The sequence below is a fragment of the Bos indicus x Bos taurus genome, chromosome 5, assembly GCF_003369695.1.
Source record: "Bos indicus x Bos taurus breed Angus x Brahman F1 hybrid chromosome 5, Bos_hybrid_MaternalHap_v2.0, whole genome shotgun sequence".
In the NCBI taxonomy this organism is placed as follows: domain Eukaryota; kingdom Metazoa; phylum Chordata; class Mammalia; order Artiodactyla; family Bovidae; genus Bos; species Bos indicus x Bos taurus.
In genome coordinates, this window is record NC_040080.1 from 19149180 (window position 1) to 19177041 (window position 27862).

General features: G+C 43.2%; 1 protein-coding gene across 1 annotated transcript in view; it reads left to right on the forward strand.

The window, feature by feature from the left end:
• LOC113892417 (alpha-2-macroglobulin-like protein 1) overlaps positions 1 to 26251 on the forward strand; it is a 50246-nt gene extending 23995 nt beyond the window's left edge. Inside the window, exons 19-36 of the mRNA XM_027541250.1 lie at positions 277 to 505; positions 1049 to 1175; positions 3249 to 3370; positions 4326 to 4377; positions 4738 to 4821; positions 7789 to 7965; positions 8130 to 8211; positions 8988 to 9144; positions 12004 to 12078; positions 14863 to 15025; positions 16902 to 17116; positions 18315 to 18530; positions 18913 to 19040; positions 19186 to 19276; positions 19800 to 19868; positions 24377 to 24479; positions 25254 to 25295; positions 26112 to 26251. Of these exons, the coding sequence (XP_027397051.1) occupies positions 277 to 505; positions 1049 to 1175; positions 3249 to 3370; positions 4326 to 4377; positions 4738 to 4821; positions 7789 to 7965; positions 8130 to 8211; positions 8988 to 9144; positions 12004 to 12078; positions 14863 to 15025; positions 16902 to 17116; positions 18315 to 18530; positions 18913 to 19040; positions 19186 to 19276; positions 19800 to 19868; positions 24377 to 24479; positions 25254 to 25294 (2131 nt within the window). The 3' untranslated portion in view covers position 25295; positions 26112 to 26251. The remainder of the gene's footprint in view (positions 1 to 276; positions 506 to 1048; positions 1176 to 3248; positions 3371 to 4325; positions 4378 to 4737; positions 4822 to 7788; positions 7966 to 8129; positions 8212 to 8987; positions 9145 to 12003; positions 12079 to 14862; positions 15026 to 16901; positions 17117 to 18314; positions 18531 to 18912; positions 19041 to 19185; positions 19277 to 19799; positions 19869 to 24376; positions 24480 to 25253; positions 25296 to 26111) is intronic.
• Positions 26252 to 27862: the final 1611 nt, after the last annotated feature.

Below are 27862 nucleotides of genomic sequence, written 5' to 3' on the forward strand. Positions count from 1 at the left end.
CCTGCTTGTCCTGACAAACCATAAGGATGAATATTCTCACAGATTCGGAGGGCACTGGGCTGTCTTACAGATATGTTTACACACATACCGCCTCCCCCAATCCTCAGACACACACTTTTCCCATACTTGTACAGCCTCACCTGAAGACTCACAGTCTGAGATTCACTTAGGCCTCCAGTCCAGTTGCTTCCCTCCCACCCCACCCGCCATGCACAAGAGCAACAAAATAATCATTTCTGCAGGTGAATTTGTAGCTGAATTCTTGTGTCCTCACAGCTACTCGGGAGAGGAGTCTGTCCACATCACGGTTCCTGACACCATCACCACGTGGAAGGCCATGACTTTCTGCACCTCCCAGTCCAAGGGTTTTGGCCTCTCACCCACTGTTGGAGTGACTGCCTTCAAGCCGTTCTTTGTTGATCTGACGCTCCCTTACTCAGTGGTTCGTGGTGAATCCTTCCGTCTGACTGCCACCATCTTCAATTACCTGAAGAAGTGCATCAGGGTAAGAGCTGGGGATGTAGGAAGCAGGTATCAGCCCCTACACTGGAGGCATACCCATCTCCCCAGAGAAGAAGATGAGACATCAGTGTCTTGGCCCTCCCATCTTCCTAACCTTCTGTGCATTGTCTGCTTTACTCATATCCTTTATTATTTTTTAAAACTTATTTTAGTTAATAGATTTATTTTGGCTGTGCTGGGTCTTTGTTGCCACTTGGGCTCTCTCTGGGAGGCTTTCTCTAGTTGCAGTGAGTGGGGGCTACTCTTCATTGTGGTACGCGAGCTTCTCATTGTGGTGGCCACTCTTGTTTCGGAGCACAGACTCCATGCGGGCTTTAGTAGTTGTAGCATGAGGGCTCGGTGGTTGTGGCTCCTGGGCTCTAGAGCACAGGTTTGTGGTGCATGACCTCAGTGGCCCCTCAGCACGTGGGATCTTCCCAGACTAGCGATCGAACCTGTATCTGCTGCATTGGCAGGCGGATTCTTAACTGCTGGACCACCAGAGAAGTCCTACTCATATCCTTTATCTTTCAAATATCCTCTTTAGGTTCAGACTAACCTAGCTAAGTCAGAGGAGTACCGAGTGGAAACGCAGACAGACACTCGGGCCTCCACCTGTCTGTGTGCTGACGAAGCAAAATCCTATCACTGGAACATCACGGCTGTCAAACTGGGTAAGAGCAGGACGTGGCAGGTAGGCAAGGAGAGAACAGAGGTTAAGAATACTACCCTTTCCTCTGCTACATTTGCTTTGTTTTCTCCTTCCTCTCTTGTATATTTGCCTCTATTTTTCTCCCTCTTAAGTCTAGGTTATAAATAAATGAGCAAATATTCTTTGATAGATGACTCCAAATTATCCACATTGGACTATTTCAAGTGTGAAAGGGTGAGCTTTTAAAATTTATACCAAGGATTTCCCTGGTGGTCCAGTGGGTAAGACTCCACACTCCCAATGACCAAGTTCAATCCCTGGTCTGGGAACTAGATCCCACATGCTGCAGCTGAGTTCACATGCCACAACTAAAAAAATACCCCGTGTGTCCTTCCTGTCACAACGAAGAAGATCAAAGATCCCAGGTGTGGCAACTAAGACCCAGTGCAACCAAATAAATAAATATTTTAAAAATATATTTATGCCAGGACAAGGGATATAGTTTCATGTTACTAGTCAGACACTAACTATGGGCCAGGCATTATCCTAACTGTGTTACATTAATTAGCTCATTTAATCATCATAATTTGGGCTTCCCTCATGGTGCAGTGCGGAGAAGGCAATGGCACCCCACTCCAGTACTCTTGCCTGGAAAATCCCATGGAAGGAGGAGCCTGGTGGGCTGCAGTCCATGCTAAGGGTTGGACACGACTGAGTGACTTCACTTTGACTTTTCACTTTCCTGCACTGGAGAAGGAAATGGCAACCCACTCCAGTGTTCTTGCCTGGAGAATCCCAGGGACGGGGGAGCCTGGTGGGCTGCCGTCTATGGGGTCGCACAGAGTCGGACACGACTGAAGTGACTTAGCAGCATGGTGCAGTGGTAAAGAATCAATCTGCCAGTGCAGGAGACACAAGAGACCCAAGTTCTACCGCTGGGTTGGGAAGATCCCCTGGAGAAGGAAATGGCAACCCACTGTAGTATTCTTGCCTGAAAAATTCCATGGACAGAGGAGCCTGGTGGGCTGTAGTCCATGGGATCCCAAAGAGTTGACTGGTCGAGTGCACATGTGGGCACACACACACACATACAATCATCACAATAATCCTTTCAGATGTCATTTGCTCTCAGATTAAATCCTTGCAACTAAAATTGTGATCAATGGGTGAATTAGTGATCTACTGCTGCTTAACAAATTACCCTAAAATTTAGCAGCCTTAAAGAACATTTATTATCACAGTTTCTGTAGGTCAGTGATTGGTATGGTTTAGCTGAGTGCCTCTTGCCCAAGGCCTCTCATGAAGTTCAGCCAGGGCTGTGTTCTCCTCCAAAGATTTGCCCAGGAGAGAACTTTCATCTACAGTTATTCCAGAGCCTCTGATCCTCATGGGCTGTTAGACGGAAGGCTGCAGTTCTTGGCCTCAGGTGTTGGTTGGTGGGCTCCCTCTGTTTCCTAACCCATGGCTCTTCTCACCCGACTGCCTCCTGACATGACAACTGGCTTCGTCCACAGTGAGTGTCTCAAGGGGAAAAGGGAACCCAAGACAGAGCTACAGTCTTTTTTTGGCTGTGCTGGATCTTCATTGCAGCTTGCAGACTAAGTTGCTCTGCAGCATGTGGGAACTGAATTCTCCAGCCAGGGATCGAACCCACGTCTCCTGCACTGGAAGGTGGATTTACAATCACTGGATCACCAAGGAAGTCCCTACAGTCTTTTTTTAACCAATCTCAGAAGTGACATCTCACTGCTTCTGCTCTATCCTCTTCTTTAGAAGTGAATCACTAAATCCAGCCCACAAGCAAGGGGAGAAGATGACAGAGCAGTGTAAATATCAGGATGCAGGGGTTGTCAGGGCCCCTTAGAGGCTGCCTAACACACTAGACCAGTATCAGTGACTCCTGGAAGCTTGTTGGAGCTGCAGACTGTGGGCCACACCCCAGATCCACTGATGCAGAGCTCTTATTGTAACAAACCAGAGCTGCAGGTGACTTGCATGTATCAAGTTTAAGAAGCAACAGTCTAGTGGGGAAGAGACCTCATTGGTACCTGTGCCAATGGGGCCAATATCTTCCTTTCTCCCTCTTTCTTCTCAGGTCATGTAAACTTCACTATCAGCACAAAGATTCTGAACAGCAATGAACTCTGTGGGGGCCAGAAGGCGTTTGTTCCCCTAAAGGGTGGGAGTGACACACTCATCAAACCAGTTCTGGTCAAGGTGAGTTTTCTGCGGGTCTAGCTTCAGAGGCAAAGGCAGCTACCAAGCCAGGGATGTTCAGCATGTGTCCGACCACATCAGTGAGTCTGTTGCAGCATTCTAAGTCCAGCTGCCATCAGGTAGCTCACCTTTATCCTTCCCTGAGCCATTTCTGCTCTTAAATACTTGATAAACCCGTACCGATGGCCTATGAAAGTGTCTAATATAGTACCTATACTTTTTTTTTTTTAAGAAAGAAATGGAAAATTTTATTCAAGCCAGATTTGAGGATTATACCCTGGAAAGAGCTTCTCAGAAAGCCCTGAGAACTGTCCTGCACTTTGGAAGTCAAGGCACAGTTGCATGAGTTTTCTTTGAGACAGAAGACTGTATATCAAATGATACATTATTGACAATTTACATAATCTGGATATAAGGGTCATCATAGTGGGTCATGTGACCCCTTATAAGATTAAGAAGGAATGTTATCTTTTTTTAAAAAATTGGAGTATAATTGCTTTACAACGTTGTGTTAGTTTCTGCTGTACAGCAACATGATTCAGCTGTATGTATACATATATCCCCTCCCTCCTACTCCTCCCTCCCACTCCTCTGATACTTGGTACTTTGGAGACATTCAATGAATGTTAGTTTCTCCTATGAAAATCCCTATGTCAGCATTAGCTGCGTCACATCACTATGAATTCCATTGCCCATCCTGTCTCCTAGAAGTGTCCCAAACTTGTCTTTAGCTCTAGCCCAGAAAGAATCTTACTGAGAGGCCCCTCCCTGGGTTGAAAAGGAGTCCTTCTGAATGTCAAAGAGAAGCTCTGTTCTCTCCAGCTGTGAGCGAAGCCCTCGGGGCACAAGCAGGGCCTCTTTTTCCCATTTCCCTTCCCTTTCTTATCCCTCCAGGGCCACCTGCCCTGATACTCATCTAGTTTTTCTCACCCATCCTTGTCTCTTTTCCTGTCAGCCGGAAGGAGTCCTTGTGGAGAAGACACACAGCTCACTGCTGTGCCCAAAAGGTGGGTGAACACAGAGAGGGGTTGATGTGAGAATTCCCTTAGCAACAGATTTTCTTAGGCAAAAGGAGGAATCTACAGGACAAGAAAAAAATAGGAGAGTCTAGGGGTGCCCTTCCCAGGGGAGCCAACTAGCAGAGAGGCAGGAAAAGAAGAGAAATCGTACAGCACATTATGATGCTGGCTGGAATTTATTTTTTGCAAAGACCGCTATGAATAGTAATAAAAAAATCTACCTCCAACCCACAGAAAGCAGTGGTTACAGAAAACCCCGGGTGATGGCAAGTTTTTCTATGGTTTGGGCTCAAGAAGCCCCACTACTTCCACCTTTCTAGTGTTTTACCCTTTCTCTGCCCCTCACAGGAAAAGTGGCTTCAGAATCTATCTCCCTGGAGGTCCCTGTGGATGTTGTTCCTGATTCAGCCAGGGCTTATGTTGCTGTTCTGGGTAAGCAACCAGAGATTCTTGGCTCAAAAAGGAAAAAGTGGGGCCAGCAGCTATCAAGGTGTGGTGTGAGTTGAAGCCTATGGACCTACCTGAAGGAAGGTGTGGTAGACTGGAAGAGATGAAGGAAGAAGAGCTTATTTTATAAACTGAGCACATACAGCCTATGCAGTACAGATGGGATTATATAGACATATACCCAGTTAAAAACAGGAATGAGGGACTTTCCCAGTGGTCCAGTGGTTAAGACAGCATGCATCCACTGCAGGGGGCCTGGGTTTGATCCCTGGTTAGGGAACTAAGATCCCACATGCCGTAAGCCAGGACCCAAAAAATAGAGAAACAAAGATAAAAACAGAAAAGAGACTGGGAAGAGGAAGTTAAAGCTCATTAAGTTTTATATGTATTTAGGTTTAAGTCTATAAACTGAGTAGAAGGGAGACAAAATGTTTGTGGTAACCATTTAAGAATAATAACTATCCATTTGAATATAATTTTGGGAAGATTCAACCATATTTAAAAGGGTATGCCACTTCTTTGGGCAAGAAGAGGGAGCAAGTAGGAAAACATGAGCTTGAAAATTGTAAAATTATATCAAACTGATTTAGGATCTCAGTTATGCCATTTAATAGCCATGTGACTTTGGATAAGTTAGTGAACGATTTTGGTCCCTCTTTTCCCTTCTGTAAGACAGGGTTAATAACCTACCTCTCAGGATTGGTGTAAAGATTAAATATAATATAATATCAAGTTCCCAGCACAGTATCTAGCACATAGTAGAAGGCTATATGTGTTATTCTTTCTTTACTCTTACCCCCTACCCAGATCCCTTCCAGGTTAAAATGTCCATTTTTTTCTGCATTTGATTCTAATATAGCACTCACCATCCTGAATTATAACTCACTATCTTTTGTGTCTTCCACACTGCATTGAGGACTCCTTGAGGCTAAGGGTCCTGTCTATTTATTTACTTAAATTTTTTTATTATTTATGTTTTGGCTGCCCTGGATCCTCGTTCCTGCACGAGCTTTCTCTTACTCTCTAGGTGTGGTGCACAGGCTTCCCAGTGTGGTAGATTCTCTTGTTGCGGAGCATGGGCTCTAGGATGCCCGGGCTTCAGTAGTTGTGGTGCATGGTCTTAGCTGCCCCGTGGCATGTGGAATCTTCCCATATCAGGGGGATCGATTCCCCACATTGGAAGGTGATTCTTTTTTTTTTTTTAAGTGGAGGATAATTGCTTTACAACATTGTGTTGGTTTCTGCCATACAAAATGTGAATCAGTCAAAACTAGGCATATGTCCCCTCCTTCTTGAACCTCCCTCCCATCCCCTACCCCATCCGACCGCTCTAGATTGTCAGAGCACCTGCTTGAGCTCCCTGTGTTATAAATCAACTTCCCACTAGCTCTCTGTTTTACATATGGTAATGTATATGTTTCAATGGCAGGCAGATTCTTAACCACTGAACCACTGGGGAAGTCCCAAAGGCCATGTCTTTTTCATTTTTGTTCTTCGAGCAGTTCTTGCAGTTGACATTCAGGACATATTTATACATTCAAATTGAGCTCAATGACTGAAATGAAGATGTTCATGAATCACTTACATCAGGCTTCCTGGGTTGTGAAGTATATGGAGGGGTTGGGGAATTTAACGTGGAAAAGCGTGCCAGGAGGATGTGTGTGTCTGAGTGAGACGTGGTGATTTGAAGGGTGATGTAGTTATACGCAGTGGAGACACTTAGAGACTGAGACTAAGAATTGCAGGTTTTGGTACATCCCTCATCAGCGTTTTAAAGCCTTGAACTCCTTCAGGTGGCCTATGTATCTGTCTGTGTACTCTAGTACCTTGTACATACCTAATGTTATAGTACTATGTTATAATTGCTTATAATAAGTTAGAATAGTGATGTAGGGACTTGCCGGGTGGTCCAGCAGCCAAGACTCAGAGCTCCTAATGTAGGGGGCCCAAGTTTGATCCCTGGTCAGGGAACTAGATCCAACATGCTGTAACTAAAAGTTCACATGCTGCAACTAAAGATCCTGAATGCTGCAACTGAGACCCAGAGCAGACAAATAAATAAGTAAATATTAATATATATTAAAAAAAAAAAAGAATTGTGGGACTTCCCTGGTAGTCCAGTGGGTAAGAATCCACCTTCAGTGCAGGGAAAGTGAAATGTGAAATGTAAAAGGATTCTACCAGAATCCTAGAATGGGTAGCCTTTCCCTTCTCCAGGGTATCTTCCCAAACCAGGGATGGAACTCAGGTCTCCTGCATTGTAGGCAGATTCTTTACCAGCTGAGCCACAAGGAAAGCCCAAGAATACTGCAGTGGGTAGCCTCTCCCTTCTCCAGGGGATCTTCCTGACCCAGGAATCGAACCAGGGTCTCCTGCATTGCAGGCAGATTCTTTACCAACTGAGCTGTCAGGGAATGTGGGTTCAATCCCTGGTCAGAGAACTAAAATCCCACATGTCTCTGGGCAACTAAGCCCACATGCCACAACCAAAGTATAGCCAAAAAAAAGAAAGAAGAAAAAAAAGCCAAAACAAAAGAATTGCAGTGTATTGTAATTGCTTGCCCCACTGACTATGGGCTCTTCGAGGTAGAGACTGTTGTCCCTGGGGTCACAGAGTAATGACTCACAAAATGCTAAGTAATATGTGTTCTTTGGAGGGCTTCTCAAGTGGTGCTAGTGGTAAAGAACCCATCTGCCAATGCTGGAGACATAAGAGATGTGGGTTCCATCCTTGGGTAGAGAAGATCCCCTAGAAGAGGGCATGGCAACCCACTCCAGTATTCTTGCCTGGAAAATCCCATGAACAGAGGAGCCTGGTGGGCTACAGTCCATGGGTTCTCAAAGAGTCAGACACGACTAAAGCAACTTGGCACACAAGTATTCATTGAATGATAACTCTTCAGGGTCCCTGCTTCTCCCACCATCTTCTCTCCCTCTCCTTTTGGACCCCAGGAGACATCATGGGCACAGCCCTGCAGAACCTGGACAACTTGGTGCAGATGCCAATGGGCTGTGGGGAGCAGAACATGGTCTTGTTCGCACCTATCATTTACGTCCTGCAGTACCTGGAGAAGACAGAGCTGCTGACGGAGGAAATCTGGTCTCGAGCAGTGGGCTTCCTGAAGCTGGGTGAGCTGGCTCACCCTTTCTTCTTGGACACTTGCTTTGGGGCCTATGGTTGGGTTATTAAGACACAGGGAATTTTGGTATCTGAAGTGTCCCTTATCCTTGCAAGCCATGGGAGTGTTTTGTGAAGTTATCCCTCTCCTCTAAAACCACATCTGGCTTCCCAGGGTACCAGAGGGAACTGATGTACAAACACAGTAATGGCTCCTACAGCGCCTTTGGGGAGCAAGATGGAAATGGAAACACATGGTAATGTTGCCCAATTCCCAGTGAGTTCTGCTCCTCAGAGCATAATTCCAGAACCCTTTGGAATTATTCCTCTATCCTCCCCTGCACCCCATTCTTGCTTTCTATCCTTTACCACTTAAACATATTTTAAAAATAAATTTTATTTTTTTATTTATGGCCGTGTTGGGTTTCTGTTGCTCTGTGGGCATTCTCTAGTTTTGGTGTGTGGGGTTTCCCTTGTTGTGGTGTGTGGGTTTCTCTTGTGAAGCACAGGCTCTAGGTGTGGGCTCAGCAGCTGTGGTACATGGGCCTTAGTTGCACTGTGGCATGAGGAATCTTCCTGGACCAGGGATGGAACCCCTGTCCCCTGCATTGGCAAGTGGATTCTTATCTGCTGTGCCACCAGGGAAGTTCTCTTCTATCACTTTAATACTATTTATTTCAGCTTCATGTATGGTCAAACCCCTTACCCTTCTCCCCCACCTTGAACCTACCAGTTCTTGTCCCCACGAAGGCCAAGTAAGGCCTCCCTTTTCCAGGCTTACTATGGCATTATGTTTCCTCAACTCCTCTTCTGGAACCACACACCAGAACAAGCTGTAGAACTGTCACACACCCTGGAGGAGGAAATGGCAACCCACTCTAGTATTCTTGCCTGGAGAATCCCGTGGACAGTGGAGCCTTGTGGGCTATAGTCCATGGGGTGGTGAAGAGTCGGACACTACTGAATCAACTTAACACATTGAACCCTCACCTAGAAATCTGCCTTAATGTGCATTTCCCTCTTTACCATATAGGCTGACAGCCTTTGTCACCAAATGCTTTGGCCAGGCTCGGCAATTCATCTTCATTGACGACAAGAACATCCAGGATGCTCTTGAGTGGATGGCAGGAAACCAGCTCTCCAGTGGCTGCTACGACAACGTGGGAAAGCTCCTTCAAACATCTATGAAGGTGCGGCCCTGCCCAGGGACCTGGAGTCCCTGAGAAGAACTTGACCTCTGATTGCACAGAATCAAGAGAGTGCTGGCCCGGGGTTTGGTTCTTTAGGTCTCTGGCCTGGCTAAGGGGTGACCTTGGTCAATATTTTTAGCCAGTCTGAGCCTGAGCTTCCATGTCTGTAAAATGAGAGAATATACTAGGATATGGTTCTCAAAGTGCGGTCCCCAGGTTCAGCAGTACCGGCACCACCTGAGAACTTGTTTGAAATGCTAATTCCAGCTCTCACCCCAGACCTAGTCAGAGGACTCTGGGGGATGTGGGCCAGCATTTGTATTTTAATGTAGCCCTCTGGGTGATTCAAACACTTGCTAAAGTTTGAGGACCACTGGACTAGAAGGTCTCTGAGCATTTTACGAACTCCCTAAGTATGAAGCAAAGCCATTTGCTCTGGTGGGGATTCCTAGGCAGCCCAGTGCCTTTTTTTTTTTTTTTTTTTTAATAATTTTGCTATTAAAAAAAAGTAATTATTTGTTTATTTTGGCTGGGCTGGATTTTTGCTGCAGCACAGGCTCAGTAGTCCTACACACAGGTTTAGTTGCCCCAGGGTATGTGGGATCTTAGTTACCCAACCAGGGATCAAACTCACGTCCACTGCATTGGAAGACAGATTCTTAATCCACCAGGGAAGTCCCCAGCCCAGTGTTTATTGTAAGGGGTCTACTCCCTTCCGGGCACTATGTACTCCGTTTATTTGATGTTTAATGTTTGTTGTTGTTTAGTTGCTTAGTCGTGTCTGACTCTTTATGACCCCATGGACTGCAACCCTGCCAGGCTCCTCTATCCATGGGATTTCCCATGGGTTGCCATTTCCTTTTCTGGGGGATCTTTCTGACCCAGGGATCGAACCCGTGTCTCTTGCATCTCCTGTTTTGGCAGGCAGATTCTTTACCACTGAGCCACCTGGAAAGCCCATTTAATGTTTACAACAAATCAACATGCTAAGTCCTAGCATGGGGCTTCCCAGGTGGCTCAGTGGGTAAAGAATCCACCTGTGATGCAGGAGATGTGAGTTTGATTCCTGGGTTGGGAAGATCCCCTGGAGAGCATGGCAACCCACTCTAGTATTCGTGTCTAGAGAATCTCATGGACAGAGGAACCTGGTGGGGCATAGTCCATAGAGTCACAAAGTGTTGGACACGACTTAAACGACTGAGCACACACACACAAGTCCTGGCATACCATTTTTAATTCCATTTTACAGATGAAGAAACTAGGTGCAGGGGTTAAGTAAAGTGCCCGAGGTGATTGTTTGTGGGCGCAGGACTGTCATTTGAACCCCAGCAGTTGGACTCCAGGGGCATTGCTCGCCTCCATTCACTGCAATGCCTGACCCCTCCCAACACAGGGTGAGGTGCTGGGGTGTGAGTAGCTCTTGTTCGATTCAGAACAGATCCAGTGAAAGAAAGACCGAACCAACTTTCCTGGAGGGATCATTATTGCTATTCCAGGCCCTGGATTAAAAATCTTGAGTGTTGAAAACAAAATCTTTGTATGATTCATTAGTATTCCTTATGCAAGGTCCTTGCAGTGTCCCCCATATGTATAGTACAAGCCTGGATGTGACTAGAACAAGATTCTAGAGGTTTTTCCTCCTCCTATCTTACCAGAGCTGGGCAGTCTGTCAAGAAACACATCATTCGTCTTGTCAAGTTTGGTGGTTTGGTCCTTAGCGGGAGCTCTGGACTTCAACTCCTTGGGCTCAAATCCCAGCCCTTCAGCTTATTAGTTGTGTATTCTTGAACAAACTATTTCACCTTTTTAAGTGTTTGTTCTTTTATCTATTGAACAAAGATCATAATTTAGATTATATATTTTTTTAAAGAAAAGACTAATATTCTTCTGTGAACGTCATTAATCAAGGACAGGTGTCACCGAATGTCTCCTGGAAAAGAGGCTGGGCTTTGTGCCACTTGAGGAGAACATTCATCTGGGGAGGCTCAGATTCAGTCAAAACCTGAGAATAAGAAATTCTCAGATTCTTCGTATCCCCTGCTTCCTTCTTTAAAAAAAAAAAATCTGTTATGCTTCGTAACCACTTCTCTTGGGTTTCCTAAATACCCACTCAGAGCTGAAGACCTCATGTTACTTCTTGAAGGTTACTTGAAGGTCACTGTTGGAGGCTGTGCGTCACTGAAGTCCCTCCAGTCCTCCTCCCCGCGCCCACCCACTGTCTGTCCTGGAGTCTTGAGGTCGAGTCAGCCTGTGGAAAGGAGCACTTTTTATTTTAATTCAAAAATTGAGGAGTGGAATGGGGTGGGAGGTGGGACAGAGGTTCAACAGGGAGGGAACATATGTATACCTATGACTGATTCATGTTGATGTATGGCAGAAACTAACACAATATTGTTAAGCAATTATCCTTCAGGTAAAAAATAATAATAAATAAAAAATTTTGTTTTAATTGGAAGATAATTGCTTTACAGTGTTGTGTTAGCTTTTGCTGTACAACAGTGGGAATTAGGTACATGAGTATGTAAGTCTCCTCCCTCTTGAGCCTTCCTTCTACCTCCCTCCCACCCTCCCACCCCCATCTCACTCCTTTAGGTCATCACAGAGCACTGAGCTGAGCTCCCTGTGCTATACAGCAGCTTCCCACTAGTTATGTATTTTACACAAACTAGTGTATTATATGTCAATGCTACTCTCCCAATTCATCCCACCCTTCCCCTGCCCCTGTGTCCACATGTCCATTCCCTGCATCTGCTAATTCATCTGTTCAGAGGGGACACCTTTTTGTAGTTTGTAGTTTGCACACAATTTTTGCACGTGCTGGCTGCAGCCTTGACTTCCTGTCTCCCTTTCTCCTTCCAGGGTGGAGTTGATGATGAGGTCTCCTTGACTGCCTACATTACAGCTGCATTGTTGGAAATGGGCAAGACCATAGATGTGAGTTTCTCTAGCGCCTCCCCTTGACACTCTCTGGATCATGCCTATTTCTAGAGAAAGTTAGCTAGTTTTGTCCCTCTCCAGCCAATAAAGGACAGAAATGATAGGGACCTAACAGAAGCAGAAGATATTAAGAAGAGGTGGCAAGAATACACAGAAGAACTATACAAAAAAGATCTTCATGACCCAGATAATCACGATGGTGTGATCACTCACCTAGAACTAGACATCCTGGAATGTGAAGTCAAGTGCGCCTTAGGAAGCATCACTACGAACAAAGCTAGTGGAGGTGATGGAATTCCAGTTGAACTATTCCAAATCCTGAAAGATGATGCTGTGAAAGTGCTGCATTCAATATGCCAGCAAATTTGGAAAATTCAGCAGTGGCCAAGGGACTGGAAAAGCTCAGTTTTCATTCCAATCCCAAAGAAAGGCAATGCCAAAGAATGCTCAAACTACCGCACAATTGCACTCATCTCACACACTAGTAAAGTGATGCTAAAATAAAAATATATTACATTTTATACTTGAAAATAACATAAAAGACAAGTTGTAAGGGATTATACAAACAATAATAGCAGGTATCTTGAAGTGATGTGGTATAGTGGGTGTTTCCTCCAGTCTCTACTTTCTAAAATTTCTAAACTATTATTTGGAAATTGTATTACTGTTTTACTTTAACAACTAAATGACAGCCACTCTTTACCAGATACTTATTATGTGCCAGGTACTTCATTGCTTTTTCTCATTAGAACCTCACACTAATCTGTGAGATAAATCCTATTTATTCACAATTTACAGATGAGGAAAGGAGGATTGAAAGAGGTTAAGAAACTTGCCCAAGGGCACAGAGCTCCTAAGCAGAAGAATCAGGATGAGACCCAGACAAGTGATTTAAGACCAGAACAGTTGTGCTATTTGCTACATGACAAATGCTTGGATGCCCCTTGTTTAAATGTCAAAAAGGAGAGACACTTCTAGCTTCCTGGAGAGTCTAGATAAACCTATACATCTGGGGAGACACCGAGGACCCTCAGCTCGCCTACCACACTTCACAGGTCTTGAACTGAGAACAAAACGTCTTTTCTCCAGATCTCTACATTTACATGATGTGAACAAATGAGACAGTTTCGCAAAGCAAACCCCATTTGCCCGTACGGGGTTGAAAGGTCCACTCCTCCACTTTTCCCTGAACTTTCACATCTGAACCGATGTGAAACAAGGGTACTTTTTAAAGAGGAAGCAGGAAACTCAGTGGTTCAACTTTGTCAAGCACAGGAATTTGTCAGCAAAGCTTGGGTTATGCTTAGGGACCTCCAACTTTGGAAACACAGACTTTCCTTTCTGATAGGCCTGTAATGTTCCTATGCATCTTCCTTATTAAATTATGTCTTTTCACTGAAAAATAAAATAAAATAAAATAAAATTCTCCAAGCCAGGCTTCAGCAATACATGAACCGTGAACTTCCAGATGTTCAAGCTGGTTTTAGAAAAAGCAGAGGAACCAGAGATCAAATTGCCAACATCCACTGGACCATTGAAAAAGCAAAAGAGTTCCAGAAAAACATCTATTTCTGCTTTATTGACTATGCCAAAGCCTATGACTGTGTGGATCACAATAAACTGTGGAAAATTCTGCAAGAGATGGGAATACCAGACCACCTGACCTGCCTCTTGAGAAACCTGTATACAGGTCGGGAAGCAACAGTTAGAACTTTTGCTTGGAACATGCAACAACAGACTGGTTCCAAATTAGGAAAGGAGTAGGTCAAGGCTGTATATTGTCACCCTGTTTATTTAACTTATATGCAGAGTACATCATGAGAAATGCTGGGCTGGAGGAAGCATAAGCTGGAATCAAGATTGCCGGGAGAAATATCAATAACCTCAGATATGCAAATGACACCACCCTTAGGGCAGAAAGTGAAGAAGAACTAAAGAGCCTCTTGATGAAAGTGAAAGAGGAGCATGAAAAAGTTGGCTTAAAGCTCAACATTCAGAAAACGAAGATCATGGCATCCGGTCCCATCACTTCATGGCAAATAGATGGGGAAACAGTGGAAACAGTGGCTAACTTTATTTTTCTGGGCTCCAAAATCACTGCAGATGGTGATTGCAGTCATGAAATTAAAAGACACTTACTCCTTGGAAGGAAAGTTATGACCAACCTAGACAGCATATTAAAAAGCTGTCATGAAAAGAGACATTACTTTGTCAACAAAGGTCCGTCTAGTCAAGGCTATGGTTTTTCCAGTGGTCATGTATGGATGTGAGAGTTGGACTTTAAAGAATACTGAGTGCTGAATAATTGATGCTTTTGAACTGTGGTGTTGGAGAAGACTCTTGAGAGTCCCTTTGACTGCAAGGAGATCCAACTAGTCCATCCTAAAGGAGATCAGTCCTGGGTGTTCTTTGGAAGGAATGATGCTAAAGCTGAAACTCCAGTACTTTGGCCACCTGAAGCGAAGAGCTGACTCATTTGAAAAGACCCTGATGCTGGGGAAGATTGAGGGCAGGAGGAGAAGGGGACGACAGAGGATGAGATGGTTGGATGGCATCACTGACTCAATGGACATGGGTTTGGGTGGACTCTGGGGGTTGGTGATGGACAGGGAGGCCTGGCTTGCTGTGGTGTATGGGGTCGCAAAGAGTCAGACACGACTGAGTGACTGAACTCAGAACCGAGAGCCTTTTAAACTGAAAAGAGGGTATGGTGACTTCCTTATCACCTCCACTTTTTAAAGGAATGCCTTCTAAATTCAGTTCTTTATCTTTACCTTCCAGGACCCAATGGTGAGTCAGGGGCTGCAGTGTGTCAAGAGTTCCGTTTCCTCTACCACCAACCTGTACACACAGGCCCTCCTTGCTTATACGTTCTCTCTGGCTGGAAACATGAACATCAGAAACATTCTTCTTGAAAAGCTAGATCAACAGGCTATTGTCTCAGGTATGTTGGCCATGTTAGCTTTTGCTTTGTTTTTTGCCACACTGCATAGTATGCAGAACTTCCCAGACCAGGGATCAAACCCACTTGGATGCCAGGGAAGTCCTTTTTATTTTTTGTCATGATGTGTGGCTTGCAGGATCTTAGTTCCCTGACCAGGGATCGAACCCAGGTCTAAAACAGTGAACCCAGGTCTAAAAAGCTCTGAGTCCCAACCACTGGACTCCCACGGAAGTTCCAGTTTTTTTGAAATTGTGAAAAGATGTGAAAAATTTCCCTAGTCTCTGTAGTCGCGCACATGTTCAGTTCTAGGATTCATTTTAGTAAAAGTTAAGTCATAAAATCACTACTAAGAGTTTTGTGGGAAAACCCCTGAAAGTCCTCAAAGAGCATGTTATATTTTTAACATGAAGAGAAAATAGATGGTAGAAGCAGGTCAGAAAATGTACTGGCATTGGAGAATCCCTAGTTTAACAGTTCTTTGGTGTAAAGCTACTGAGGCTGATGGGGTAAGATGAACTTAGAGATTTCTCGAGGTCCTTCTCAAACTTTGGATGTATTTAAGAATAATTTGCAATATTCTGGAAATTTGCTATTGGTCCAGTGGCTAAGACTCAGCACTTTTACTACTCTAAGATCCCTAAGATCCTGCAAGCCCTGTGGCATGGCCAAAAAAAATTAGATATTCTAACAGATCTTGTAAATAAAATATTAATGCTCTTTATTTAAAATTATACTTCCAGGCATAAATTTAATCTCAGCTTTCATTTATACAAGTGTCATTGCTGAATTGTCCTCTCATCAGGGCTCTGGGTAGATATTTGGCCTGTGTATAAGCAACTCCAGTCCTGGAACGGGGGTCTCAGACAGTGGGTGGAGTTATACCTGCTCAGGTATATATCAACTTAATGTAATCATATTTTGCTCATTATCTTGCATTGTAGGCTCACATGTTTTCTTTTGTTCTTCCACTTAGATTACCTCCTTTGGGCTATGTATTTATTATCTCTGAACTTATATATTTATATTAAAAATTTATTTTTGGCTGTGTCAGGTCTTAGTTGCAGTATGCAGGATTTTTCGTTGAGGCTCACGGACTCTCTAGTTGCAATATGGGCTTAGTTGCTCTGTGGCATGTAGGACCTTAGTTCCCTGACCAGGAATCGAACATTTGTCCCCAGTGTTGCAAGGCATATTCATAACAACTGGACCACCAGCAAAGTCCCTAAACTTATATTTAATAAGACTTCTAGCTTCCACTCCTCATTTCCACTTGTTCTTTATCTTCAAGTTACCGTTGTGGCTGTCACAGAAATGGGATTTGACCTCATCATCTACTTGCTTGCTCTCATTAGCATTTCTTCTGTGGTTTCTCAGCATTTTTATGCATATTCTCCCATATGTTATCATTTCTGGAGGCATTTATTGATGCTCCCAGCTTCACCCAAGGGAATTCTGTGTGGGTGTACACACATGCACACACAGACACAAATTCTTGCATATACATTATGGCCAATAAGTCAGAAGATTTGAGAAATATTTTTTTCTGACTGATGATTACTTTTTGGTTGTTACTTTCTCTGATTTGGGGCTTCCCAGGTGGCTCAGCAGTGAAGAACCCACCTGCCAGTGAAGGAGATGTGGGTTCGATCCCTGGGTGGGGAAGAGCCCCTCAAAAAGGAAATGGCAACCCATTACAGTATTCTTGCCTGGAGAATTCCATGGACAGAGGAGCCTGGTGGGCTACAGTCCACAGGGTCACACAGAGTCAGACATGACTGAAGCAACTTGGCACACTTGGTGCACACACATTTACAAAGTGAAAATAGGAAAGTCATTTCCTTCCAAGACTTTCCTAATCATGCGTTTTTCTCCATAGGAGAGTCCACTCACTGGAGCCAGAAACCTGCTCCGACTTCAGATACCAGCCCTTGGTCTCAGCCTGAGGCTGTGGATGTGGAACTCACGGCCTATGTATTACTGACCTTGCTTAGCAAAGACGACCTGACTCAAAAGGAGCTAGGCAAGGCCACCAGCATAGTGGCTTGGTTGACCAAGCAGCAAAATGCATATGGGGGCTTCTCTTCCACTCAGGTAAATAGCTTGTTCTTATGCCATTTATCAGGTAGGATTGGATCCCACATGGAGAGAGAGGAAAAACGATCACCCTTGCCCTCTAGGTCTGGGGACTAATCATTCTACAGCAAGGGAGAAAATCATGTTTGAAAAAGACATAGAAGGATTCATAAAATTAGGTCATATGAGCACATAAATAGTACTATTCGTATTTAAGTCTTACTTTGTAGAGTATGAAACATCACAAGATCCATGTTTTACATGTAAAGAGGACATGTATAATTATGGCTAAATTTACATAGTCACAAATTGGAAAGCCAGTTATGGGGTCTGTAAGCATAAAGGCATGACTTTATGGGCATACCTCCTTCTATTTCAAGTATTGGAAATCTGGTAAGACATAGTCTTTAAAAAGTTTACAATCTAGAAGGAAAGCTAGGAAAAGTTGTATATACTACAAAGTAGGATCTGTCTTATTCCCAGATGATGAAAAGATTGTCACATGGCATAATGGTTAAGGGGCTTCCCAGGTGGCTCAGATGGTAAAGAATTCGCCTGCAGTGCAGGAGACCTGGGCTCAATCTCTGGGTTGTGAAGATCCCCTGAAGAAGGGAATGGCAACCCACTCCAGTATTCTTGCCTGGAGAATCTCATGGACAGAGGAGCCTAGCGGGCTTGAGTCCATGGGGTGGCAAAGAGTCAGACATGATTGAATTACTAACACATACACACACAGACACACAATGGCTAAGAAGGCTTGTCCTTCAAGGATAGATTTTCCAAGGATCCCCTGATACCCTGTGTCACAGAAGATCTTTATGCAATTAAATAACTTGGAAGAACATGCAGTTTTTAGGGCTATCAAGCTACTGCTGTTTCCTCCCCAAATAAGGAGACTGCAAAACAGATATTAAACAATGATCCACTCACTCCTAATAATAACCTGTTCGGAAGCTAGGCTTCATTGCTGAGTATAAATACATGAAATTAAACCTGACAACCTATGATGTCTGATAATAACTTGATGGTGATTTTCTATGCAGGTAAGATGTGATTTCTATGTGAGCTTTCCCAGCATGGTTAAATGTGGATCTTAGAGTCTTAGAGGAGGTATCATTCAAACTAGCAAACACTAATCAGGTGTCTAGGCTTGAGGGTTGTTGAAAGTTACTTCCAGTGGCTCACAAAACAGTAAGTACATGCCTATTGTTGTCAGGACACCGTGGTGGCTCTCCAAGCTCTCGCCAAGTATGCCACCACTGCCTACGTGCCGTCGGAGCAAGTCAACCTGGCAGTGAAATCCGCTCAGAATTTCCAGCACACCTTCAATGTTCAAGCTGCCAACCGTCTGGTGTTCCAGCAGGAGATGTTGCCCCATATCCCTGGGGTGTACACCTTGGAGGCCTCAGGCAAGGGCTGTATTTATGCGCAGGTAAGCAGAGCTCTGGGCTTCCCAGGTGGCTCAGTGGTAAACTATCCACCTGAAATGCAAGAGACACGGGTTCAATCCCTGGGTTGGGAAAATCCCTAGAAGAAGGGAATGGCAACCAACTTCAGTATTCTTGCCTGGAAAATCCCATGGACAGGGAAGCTTGGTGGGTGACAGTCCCTGGGGCCGCAGATCAGGCACAACTGAGAGACAAAGCTGAGCTCCAGCAGGATTAGTGTGAGTTGGGGAGGAGAGTCTGAGAGTATCTCAACCTCCAGCAGAATCTTCTCTATCTTATTTGCAAGGAAAGTCATTCAAACCATACAATCTTTAAAATTCTCCCCAACTCTGATTTCTCCAACTGTTTTTTGTTTCCTCCAACTAGACGGTGCTGAGATATAATATCCTCCCTCCGAAAAGTCTGGAGGCCTTTAGTCTTAGTGTGAAAACAACGGGATCTCAGTGTAAGCAACATACTTCACTTGGATCCTTGGTGCTGACGATCCAAACCAGGTGAGGAGAGCAGAGAGGGGTTGGGGGACATCTAGAATAGGGTGGCTGAGCTGGAGTGTGTGTGTGTGTGTGTGTATTGTGAACACACAGGGTGCTGAGAGGGAAGACAATGGGCTGACACAGGTTTGCTTCTTTCTGCCCTCAGTTATGTGGGGAGTCGCAGCTCTTCCAATATGGCTATTGTGGAGGTCAAGATGCTTTCTGGATTCAGTCCTGTGGACGGCACCAATCAGTTAGTAAGTTGCTTCTGTTTTCTAGTTTTGAAGGGAGACTAATGGTCATAGCTTTTAATTATCATTAAAAACTGGTGAGTTGGGCATGATGGTTTATACACGCAACTAACTCATGATTATAGTTTCTAAATGGGCTACAAAGATACATTGAGTATATGAGATTGAGGGCAGGTGGAGAAGACGGCAACAGAGGATGAGATGGTTGGATGGCATTGTCAACTCGATGGACATGAGTTTGAGAAAGCTCTTGGAGATGGTGAAGGAGAGGGAAGCCTGGTGTGCTGCAGTCCATGGGATTGCAAAGAATCATACATGACTGAGTGACTGAACATAAATAGTCTGATATGTTTAGTTATATCAAACTGATATGCCAGTTACTGTCTTGGTTCCTTTTTCTTATGTTTTTCCACATTAAGAAAACATATATTGCTTTTGTAACCATGGCAGAGCTTTGCAAGATGACCTTAGAGATAAGAAAGGCTCTGGCTCTCAGTCTCTCTCTTTTTTTCCATCCTTTCTTATTCAGCTTCTCCAGCAACCACTGGTGAAGAAGGTTGAATCTGAAATTGACACACTCAACATCTACTTGGAAGAGGTATGGGGTCAGGAACTGATTGCTGTGTGTCTTTTCACTCCCCTTCTAATGTACATGTACTAGTGTCACACACATGAGTTTGAGCAACCTGAGAGGGTAAGTGTTCACAACCACTTTGGAGTAAGCCTTGTGTAGTTTCTTTTGGAACAACTCTGGTGAGTGAACAACTTTGGGGCTTCCCTTGTGGCTCAGATGGTAAAGAGTCTGCCTGCAATGCAGGAGAACTGAGTTTGATCCCTGGATTGGGAAGATCCCTTGAAGAAGGGAATGGCAACCTACTCCAGTATTCCCGCCTGAAGAATTCCATGGACAGAGGAGCCTGGGATCACAAAGAGTTGGACATGATTGAGAAACTAACATACACACACACTGGTTAGTGTATCAGGAACAACCCTGAAATCATGATGCTGTAGTTTAAATGATGTTTTCATACACACCTTCCCCGAGTCTCACATACCACCCCTCCTTCTATGTAAGGAGACTGAGGCTGAAGTGATCGAGTAGGTGTGCTTCTCAACTCAACCTTTTTGTCAGGAGTCAAGGTGGGAGTTGAACCTGGGGATACTAATTTCCACAACACCATTCCTAAGACTGCAGTGGCCAGATGGTCTGTGTACCAAGCCAGATTTGTCAGTCAGCTTCTAACTCGAGACATCAAGTCTAATGGTCTAAAAGCCAATCATGATTATATCTGTGACTATTTCCTTTTTTCTGTGTATCTTTTCCCCTTTTCTCTTTACCAATATCATCAGAGGGCAATCTTATTCACGTTTAACAAAAGTTACTTTTGGCTTTCTTTCTCTTCTCTGTTGTTCTTTGTTATTTGATTATTTGCTTTTGGTGCTCTGTTTAATTAATTTCTTCCTTTTTAAAAATTATTATTATTTTTGGGCCCAAGACTTGAGGGATTTTAGTTCCTGGACCAGGGATTGAACCTGGGTCCATGTAGTGAAAGCACTGTGTTGTAATCACCAGACCACCAGGGAACTCCTTCTTTGTTTTGGGCTGAAGACAGGAGAAAAGGATATTTTCTGTCATTCCTTTTCTAACTTCTTAAGTTGAATGCTAAACTTGTTTATTTTTAATCTCTCATTTTCTGATTAATTTAAACTATAAATTTCCCTCTAAGTATATTCTTTATCCAACAATTTTTGACATGTATTGTTTTCTTTAATGACTTACTTTATATTTTAATTTTTTGAAAATTCATGGGATATTTAAAGCCACTTTGTTGTTACTAATTTCTAAGTTGCACTATGGTCTGAGATCATGATAGTGAGCTTCTAAAATGCATTGGGTTGTTTTTTTTTTTTGTTATCTAATATGTGGTCTGTTTTTGGAAATGTTCATTGTGTACTACAAAAGAATATCCAGGTCCTTTCTCTTGGGTCGGGAAGACCCTCTGGAGAAGGAAATGGCAACCCACTCCAGTACTCTTGCTTGGAAAATTCCATGGGTGGAGGAGCCTGGTAGGCTGCGGTCCTTGGGGTCGCAAAGAGTCGGACATGACTGAGTGACATCACTTTCTCTTTTTCTTTCTCTTCTCTTGGGCATGGATTTATCTAGATCTAAAAGTCCAAAATGATTATTTCTGTTGTTCATGCCTTTGTTATCCCTGCTTATTTTTTCTGCTCCATCTATCAGTTTTTGGAAATTTGTCAAAATTTGTAATTACAGTGGTTGATTGGTCCTTTATCCATTTAGCTATGCTATTCTGTCAGTCATTTCTTGATATATTTTTTGATTATATAATTAAGGTTGTATGTTTTATGAACATATCTTTTTAAATTTCCTTTTTATTAGTATATACTGTCCTTCATTTACATTATATATATCTATATATATTTCTTTGCCTTAGATTTCTACACACATGTGCACTTTTTTTCCTTTGCCTTAGATTCTGTCTGATCAGATATTAAGTCTGCTATCCCAGCTTTCTTTTGGTGTATATTAGTCATTTGCTTTAAATCTTTATGATAACTAAATGATTGATGAGAGCAGTGGTTCCAAAGACATTTTTTCAGGACCCCTCTATACTCTTAAATGATCTCAAAGAGCTGATGATAGTGTGGGTTACATCTGTTTATCTTATTAGAAAAGATAATGTCTTATCTTATTAGAAACTAAAAATGATAAAAACATTAAAATATTTATTAGGCTATTTAAAAACAATAGTAATAAGCTCACAACATTTTAATATAACATTTCATGAAAAATGTATTTCCCAAAACAACAAAAAAATTAGTGAGACTAGCAGATTGTTTTACATTTTTGCTTTAATATCTAGCTTAATCAGAGAGAGTGAAATTCTCCGGTCTGCTTTGGCATTCAATCTGTCGAAATATCACACATCAAGTAGTCCCCTTCCACTAGTACAGTGAAAGAGAATGAGAATGGAAAAAAGTGAATACTGTCTTAGTATTAGCCCTGGGATTTCTTTGGAAGGAATGATGCTAAAGCTGAAACTCCAGTACTTTGGCCACCTGATGTGAAGAGTTGACTCATTGGAAAAGACTCTGATGCTGGGAGGGATTGGGGGCAGGAGGAGAAGGGGACAACAGAGGATGAGATGGCTGGATGAGAGAGTGACTCGATGGACGTGAGTCTCAGTGAACTCCGGAAGTTGGTGATGGACAGGGAGGCCTGGCGTGCTGCAATTCATGGGATCGAAAAGAGTCGGACACGACTGAGTGACTGAACTGAACTGATTATTCCCAAAATAATTCTGCTTTCACAAATTGCCAGATAGTCTTGGGCATTCCTGAGAATTCCCAGACCATGTTTTTAGAAGCCCTGTACCCACTCCAAGAGAAGGCAATGGCAACCCACTCCAATAGTCTTGCCTGGAAGATCCCATGGATGGAGGAGACCGTTAGGTTACAGTCCATGGGGTCGCGCAGAGTCAGACACAACTGAGTGACTTCACTTTCACTTTTCACTTTCATGCATTGGAGGAGGAAATGGCAACCCACTCCAGTATTCTTGCTTGGAGAATCCCAGGGACAGAGGAGCCTGGTGGGCTGTCGTCTATGGAGTTGCACAGAGTTGGACACAACTGAAGCGACTTAGCAGCAGCAGCAGTACCCACTCCAGTATTCTTGCCTGGAGAATCCCATGGACAGAGGAGCCTGGCAGTCTACAGTCCATGAGGTCTTGAAGAGTCAGACAGAACTGAATGAATAAGGACACAGAACATACCTAAAAAAATCTTTCAAAATTTCTTCCACTTCAGCATTTATAACTTCACGTCTAAATTTATAACATAAATCTTATTTTTTCTATTAGAGTAATTTATGCAATTGTCTTGAACTCTCCATTCATTTATTTAACAAACAGTTTTTGAGTGATCAACATATACCAGATACTCTTCAACATGATAGAGATGTGGCAATAAAAGTCATAGACATGACTCCTGTCCTCATGGAGCTGATATTCTAATGGAGAGACAAATAATATGCAAATTAAAAAATACATATATATGCACAAACATACATATTTAGGAATAGTTTTAATAGTCATTAGTGCTATGTAGGAGTGTGGTGGGGCTAAGCCAGGATATGACTTTTATTTTATTTTATATATTTGCCTGCACTGGGTCTTAGTTGTGGCACTCAGGATCTTTGAACTTCATTGTGGCATGCAGGATCTTTAGTTTCGGCATGTGAGCTCTTAGTTGCGGCATGTGGGATCTACTTCCCTGACCAGGGATCGAACCCAGGCCCCATGCATTGGGAGCTCAGAGTCTTAGCCACTGGACCACCAGAGAAGTCCAGTGTGACTGTTTTAAAGTCAGGTGGCCAAGAAAGGCCTCTGTGAGGAGATGTCATTGGATCAGAGAGCTGAATGAAGAGAGAAAACCAATCGTGTATATAAAGCTGTTTAAGGATAATGGAAGCTTCTGTTCCTTTGGCCACTGCACTTAATTTAGTAGAGGAGCTGTAGCTTAGACCAGACCAAGAGTGGACCCATTTTACAGAAGGACCAGGAAACTGTAAGATGCTGAGAAGAAAGCCAGAAAGACAGCAGGAGGCAGTTTTGGGAGTGGCAAGAAGCAGAAGTAGAAGGGTTTCAGGAAATCTGTGTGAAGACAGCAAGAGTCTTTCTTTTTTTTTTTCCATTTTTAAATTTATTTTAATTGGAGGCTAATTACAATATTGTGGTGGTTTTTGCCATACATTCACATGAATCAGCCATGGGTGTACATGTGTTCCCCATCCTGAACCCCCCTCCCACCTCCCTCCCCATCCCATCTCTCAGCATCATCCCAGTGCACCAGCCGTGAGCACCCTGTCTCATGCATTGAACCTGGACTGGGGATCTATTTCACATATGATAATATACATGTTTCAATGCTATTCTCTGAAATCATCCCACCCTCGCCTTCTCCCACAGAGTCTAAAAGTCTGTTCTTTACATCTGTGCCTTTTTCAGCAAGAGTTTTTCAGTCTCCACATTGCAGAGATGTTATTTTCACTTTTGTTTTAATGGGATGTTTGTCTGTCTTATAGCTCGGGAAGGAAACTCAGACCTATACCTTCACCATCAGCCAAAGTGTGTTGGTCACCAACCTCAAACCAGCAACCATCAAAGTCTATGACTACTACCTGCCAGGTGAGGGCCCAGATTTACCTGCATCTCCTGACATATTTCTGCCTCCTTTTTCATGATCTCTCTCTTAATTTTCCAAATACTCTTTTCCAAGCCAAGTGCACATCATTATCTGATCTCCTAACACACTTTGATTCAGTTATATGCCACTTTTAAAAAGTCTTCTGAACTAGACATATTTTATACAATGTGGTCCATAGACCAAAAGAACAGTATTCTCTAATGACTAACCATTCTTAATATGTTTGCTTAGATGAATAATTTACTGCAAGCATGCAAATATTAGTCATTGAAAACGTGCTGTATTCTGAATATGCTCATAACCTATAGAAATCTTTTGGAAAGGGTTAAAGCGGTAACTTTTGTTCTAAATGGATTTTTTTTAACAGTAGCTTTTACAATTTATTTATTTTAATTAACTTATTTTATTTTTGGTTCTACTGGGTCTTCATTACTGTGTGTGGGCTTTTTATAGGTGCAGCGAGCAGGGGATACTCTTTGTTGTGGTGTGTGGGCTTCGTATTGCGGTGGCTTCTCTTCTTGTGGAGCTTGGGCTGTGGAGCGCCGGCTCAGTGGTTGTGGCCTACCGGCTCAGTTGCTCTTTGGCATGTGGGATCTTCCTGGACCAGGGATTGAACCCGTGTCTCCTGAACTGGCAGGCGGATTCTTCTTATCCACTGTACCACCAAGGGAGTCCTAAACCGATAACTTTTATGTAGTTTCTCTCTGAATGTGTGAGGTCTGCAATATAATGATGTATGTTGTTTAATTTTACAGATGAACAGGCAACAATTCAGTATTCTGATTCCTGTGAATGAGGTAAGCCCAAAAGAGAGAAGGGTGGGCTTTGGGGATTGGGTGGTAATATTTAAAATTTCGGAGAAGGCAATGGCACCCCACTCCAGAACTCTTGCCTGGAAAATCCCATGGACGGAAGGAGCCTGTTAGGCTGCAATCCATGGGGTCGCTAAGAGTCGGACACGACTGAGTGACTTCACTTTCACTTTTCACTTTCATGCATTGGAGAAGGAAATGGCAGCCCACTCCAGTGTTCTTGCCTGGAGAATCCCAGGGACGGGGGAGCCTGGTGGGCTGCCGTCTATGGGGTCGCACAGAGTCACACACGACTGAAGCGACTTAGCATAGTATAGCATAGCATTTAAAAGTTAAGGAGTACTTCTGAGTTACTAGTATTATCTTTTGGAAGCTTATATTTGATAAAAATAAACTTTCCTTTTTTGTCCTGAATTCTTTTATTTAAAAAAATTGAGGTATAGTTGTACACTATGTCCTGAACTCCTGGAAAAAAGAGTAATCATCTCTATCGTTAACACCAGAAAAAGTTAATAGTGGTAGTTGTATGAAGGGGTTCTATGTGATTTTTAAAACCACTGGTTTTTTATTTTTCCTAGCTGAAAAATTTTCTAATTATTAATTATATATCTTTTTATATAAAAATACTAAAGCAAAAGTAAAGATGACTTGATTCTACTTCCCTGAGATAACACTCTTACTAATAATCCCATCCCGTGTTTTGAGAGATTCTTTTTTTTTTCCTAGACAGAAAAAAGCTCCTCTATAACTGTGAAGACTTTCTGAGTATCATGATATCTTCTGTTTTTGTCTTTCCCCCAGGAGAGAAGTTGGAAAGAGACTAAAGAAATCCTCCATGATGTTGTTGAACAGCATTCTTCTGTCTCTGAAAGCAGAACTCATTCAGTCAAACAATTTGATTTCTCTTCTCAAAAAATAAAATGCAACCAAGTTAAACTGAAGATTGAGTTGACTCTGTGGGGTGATTAATGAATTGGGCAGCATTCCACCTAGCAAGCAGAAGGATGCTCCAAGGCATTGTTGTTGTTGTTCAGTCGCTAAGTCCTGTCCGATTCTTTGCGACCCCATGGACTGCAGCACCCCAGGCTCCTCTGTCCTCTGATATCTCCCAGAATTTGCTCAGATTCATGTCCACTGAGTCGGTGATGCTGTCTAATCATCTCATCCTCTGCTGCCCTCTTCTTCTCTTGCCCTCAGTCTTTCCCAGCATCAGGGTTTTTTCCCTGTGAGTCAGCTCTTTGCATCAGGTGGCCAAAGTTATTGGAGCCTCAGCTTCAGCCTCAGCCCTTCCAATGAATATTCAGAGCTGTACAAAAGGAAATTAGCAAAAGAAAAGAAAGGATTATTTTGGGGCCAGGACATCTTCTTTTAGGGAGAGAATGACAAGGGTTTTACCACATAGATGGATGGAGAGGGCCCACGTGGCAGATGATCTCATTGGTGGTGAGCAGAAAACTCTGGAATAGTTGATTAAGATTACATTCTGGGGGAAGGTCAAGACTGCAAGTAGGTCAGGTATTACATTTAGGGTTGGTATCAGGAGCTTTAGCACAAGTGATACCATTTTGGGCCTGTGGTTATTCTCTTTAACAGTCTGACTAGTGAGTGGGTAATGGATGTGCAGATCTGAACCTCAGCTACTTTCTATGGCTTCACAGGTGCAGAGGTGCCAGAATAAAGTGCTGGGGAAGATGGCCTAGGAATCACCACACACAGGAGGAATTGTACAGGAAAGCTCCTTGGGGTAGGATCATTGGTTTAACCATAATGTTGAGCCATCTGGGAGTCTCCAGAAAGGAGATGATGGTAGAGGTGTTCCAGGGAACACAAAAATGTCTTCCTGGAGTTTAAATCTAAGGGAAGATGTGATTTAGGTATTTGGGAATAGACTAAAAAGATTCTTTTTTCTTCTCTTTGAAAAGAAAATTTGTGCACTTGACTGCATATTTCCATGGATACCAAAGGTTCTGTTTAAATCTGATGATTATTCTTTAACAAAAACTCACATTATAGTTTCTTCTTTAAAACTTTTGACCCAGACTTCACCAAGAATCGAGTTAAGTATTCAGAGAGCAATCCAAAGAGAATCGTAATTAAGGGCTTGCATTCAGCCAGTTGTCACTGCAGGGCAAACAGTGATCAATAACAAGAAAAGTGGCTGCCAGAGTTCCCTTACTTAGTGGCTTTGCTTTTGTTCAGCCTTTTCCCATTTGGGTTACCTGTCACAGGGTGATCTTCCTTGGGGAAATGTTTTTGTTTTGGAAACAAGTTTGGAGGCAATGGGAATAGCAGTGGAAGATAAATGATATTTAAACAGAGAAGATTCTCAAGGTAATTACACCCTTTTACCCTGGCTCTCCACACTCTGATCTTGCTCCTCTAGGTCAGAAACTCTGACCAAAGAATCAGGGAAAAGTAAGTCCATGATGTAGAGATATTTCCCTAAACCCAAAGGAATAAACTGTTTGTTCCTTATCTCCACCACCCTAGAGGTTGCTCTGCTCCTCCTAGGAGTTCTCAAAGTGAGAGAAGATGGAGAATGTATCCCAGAA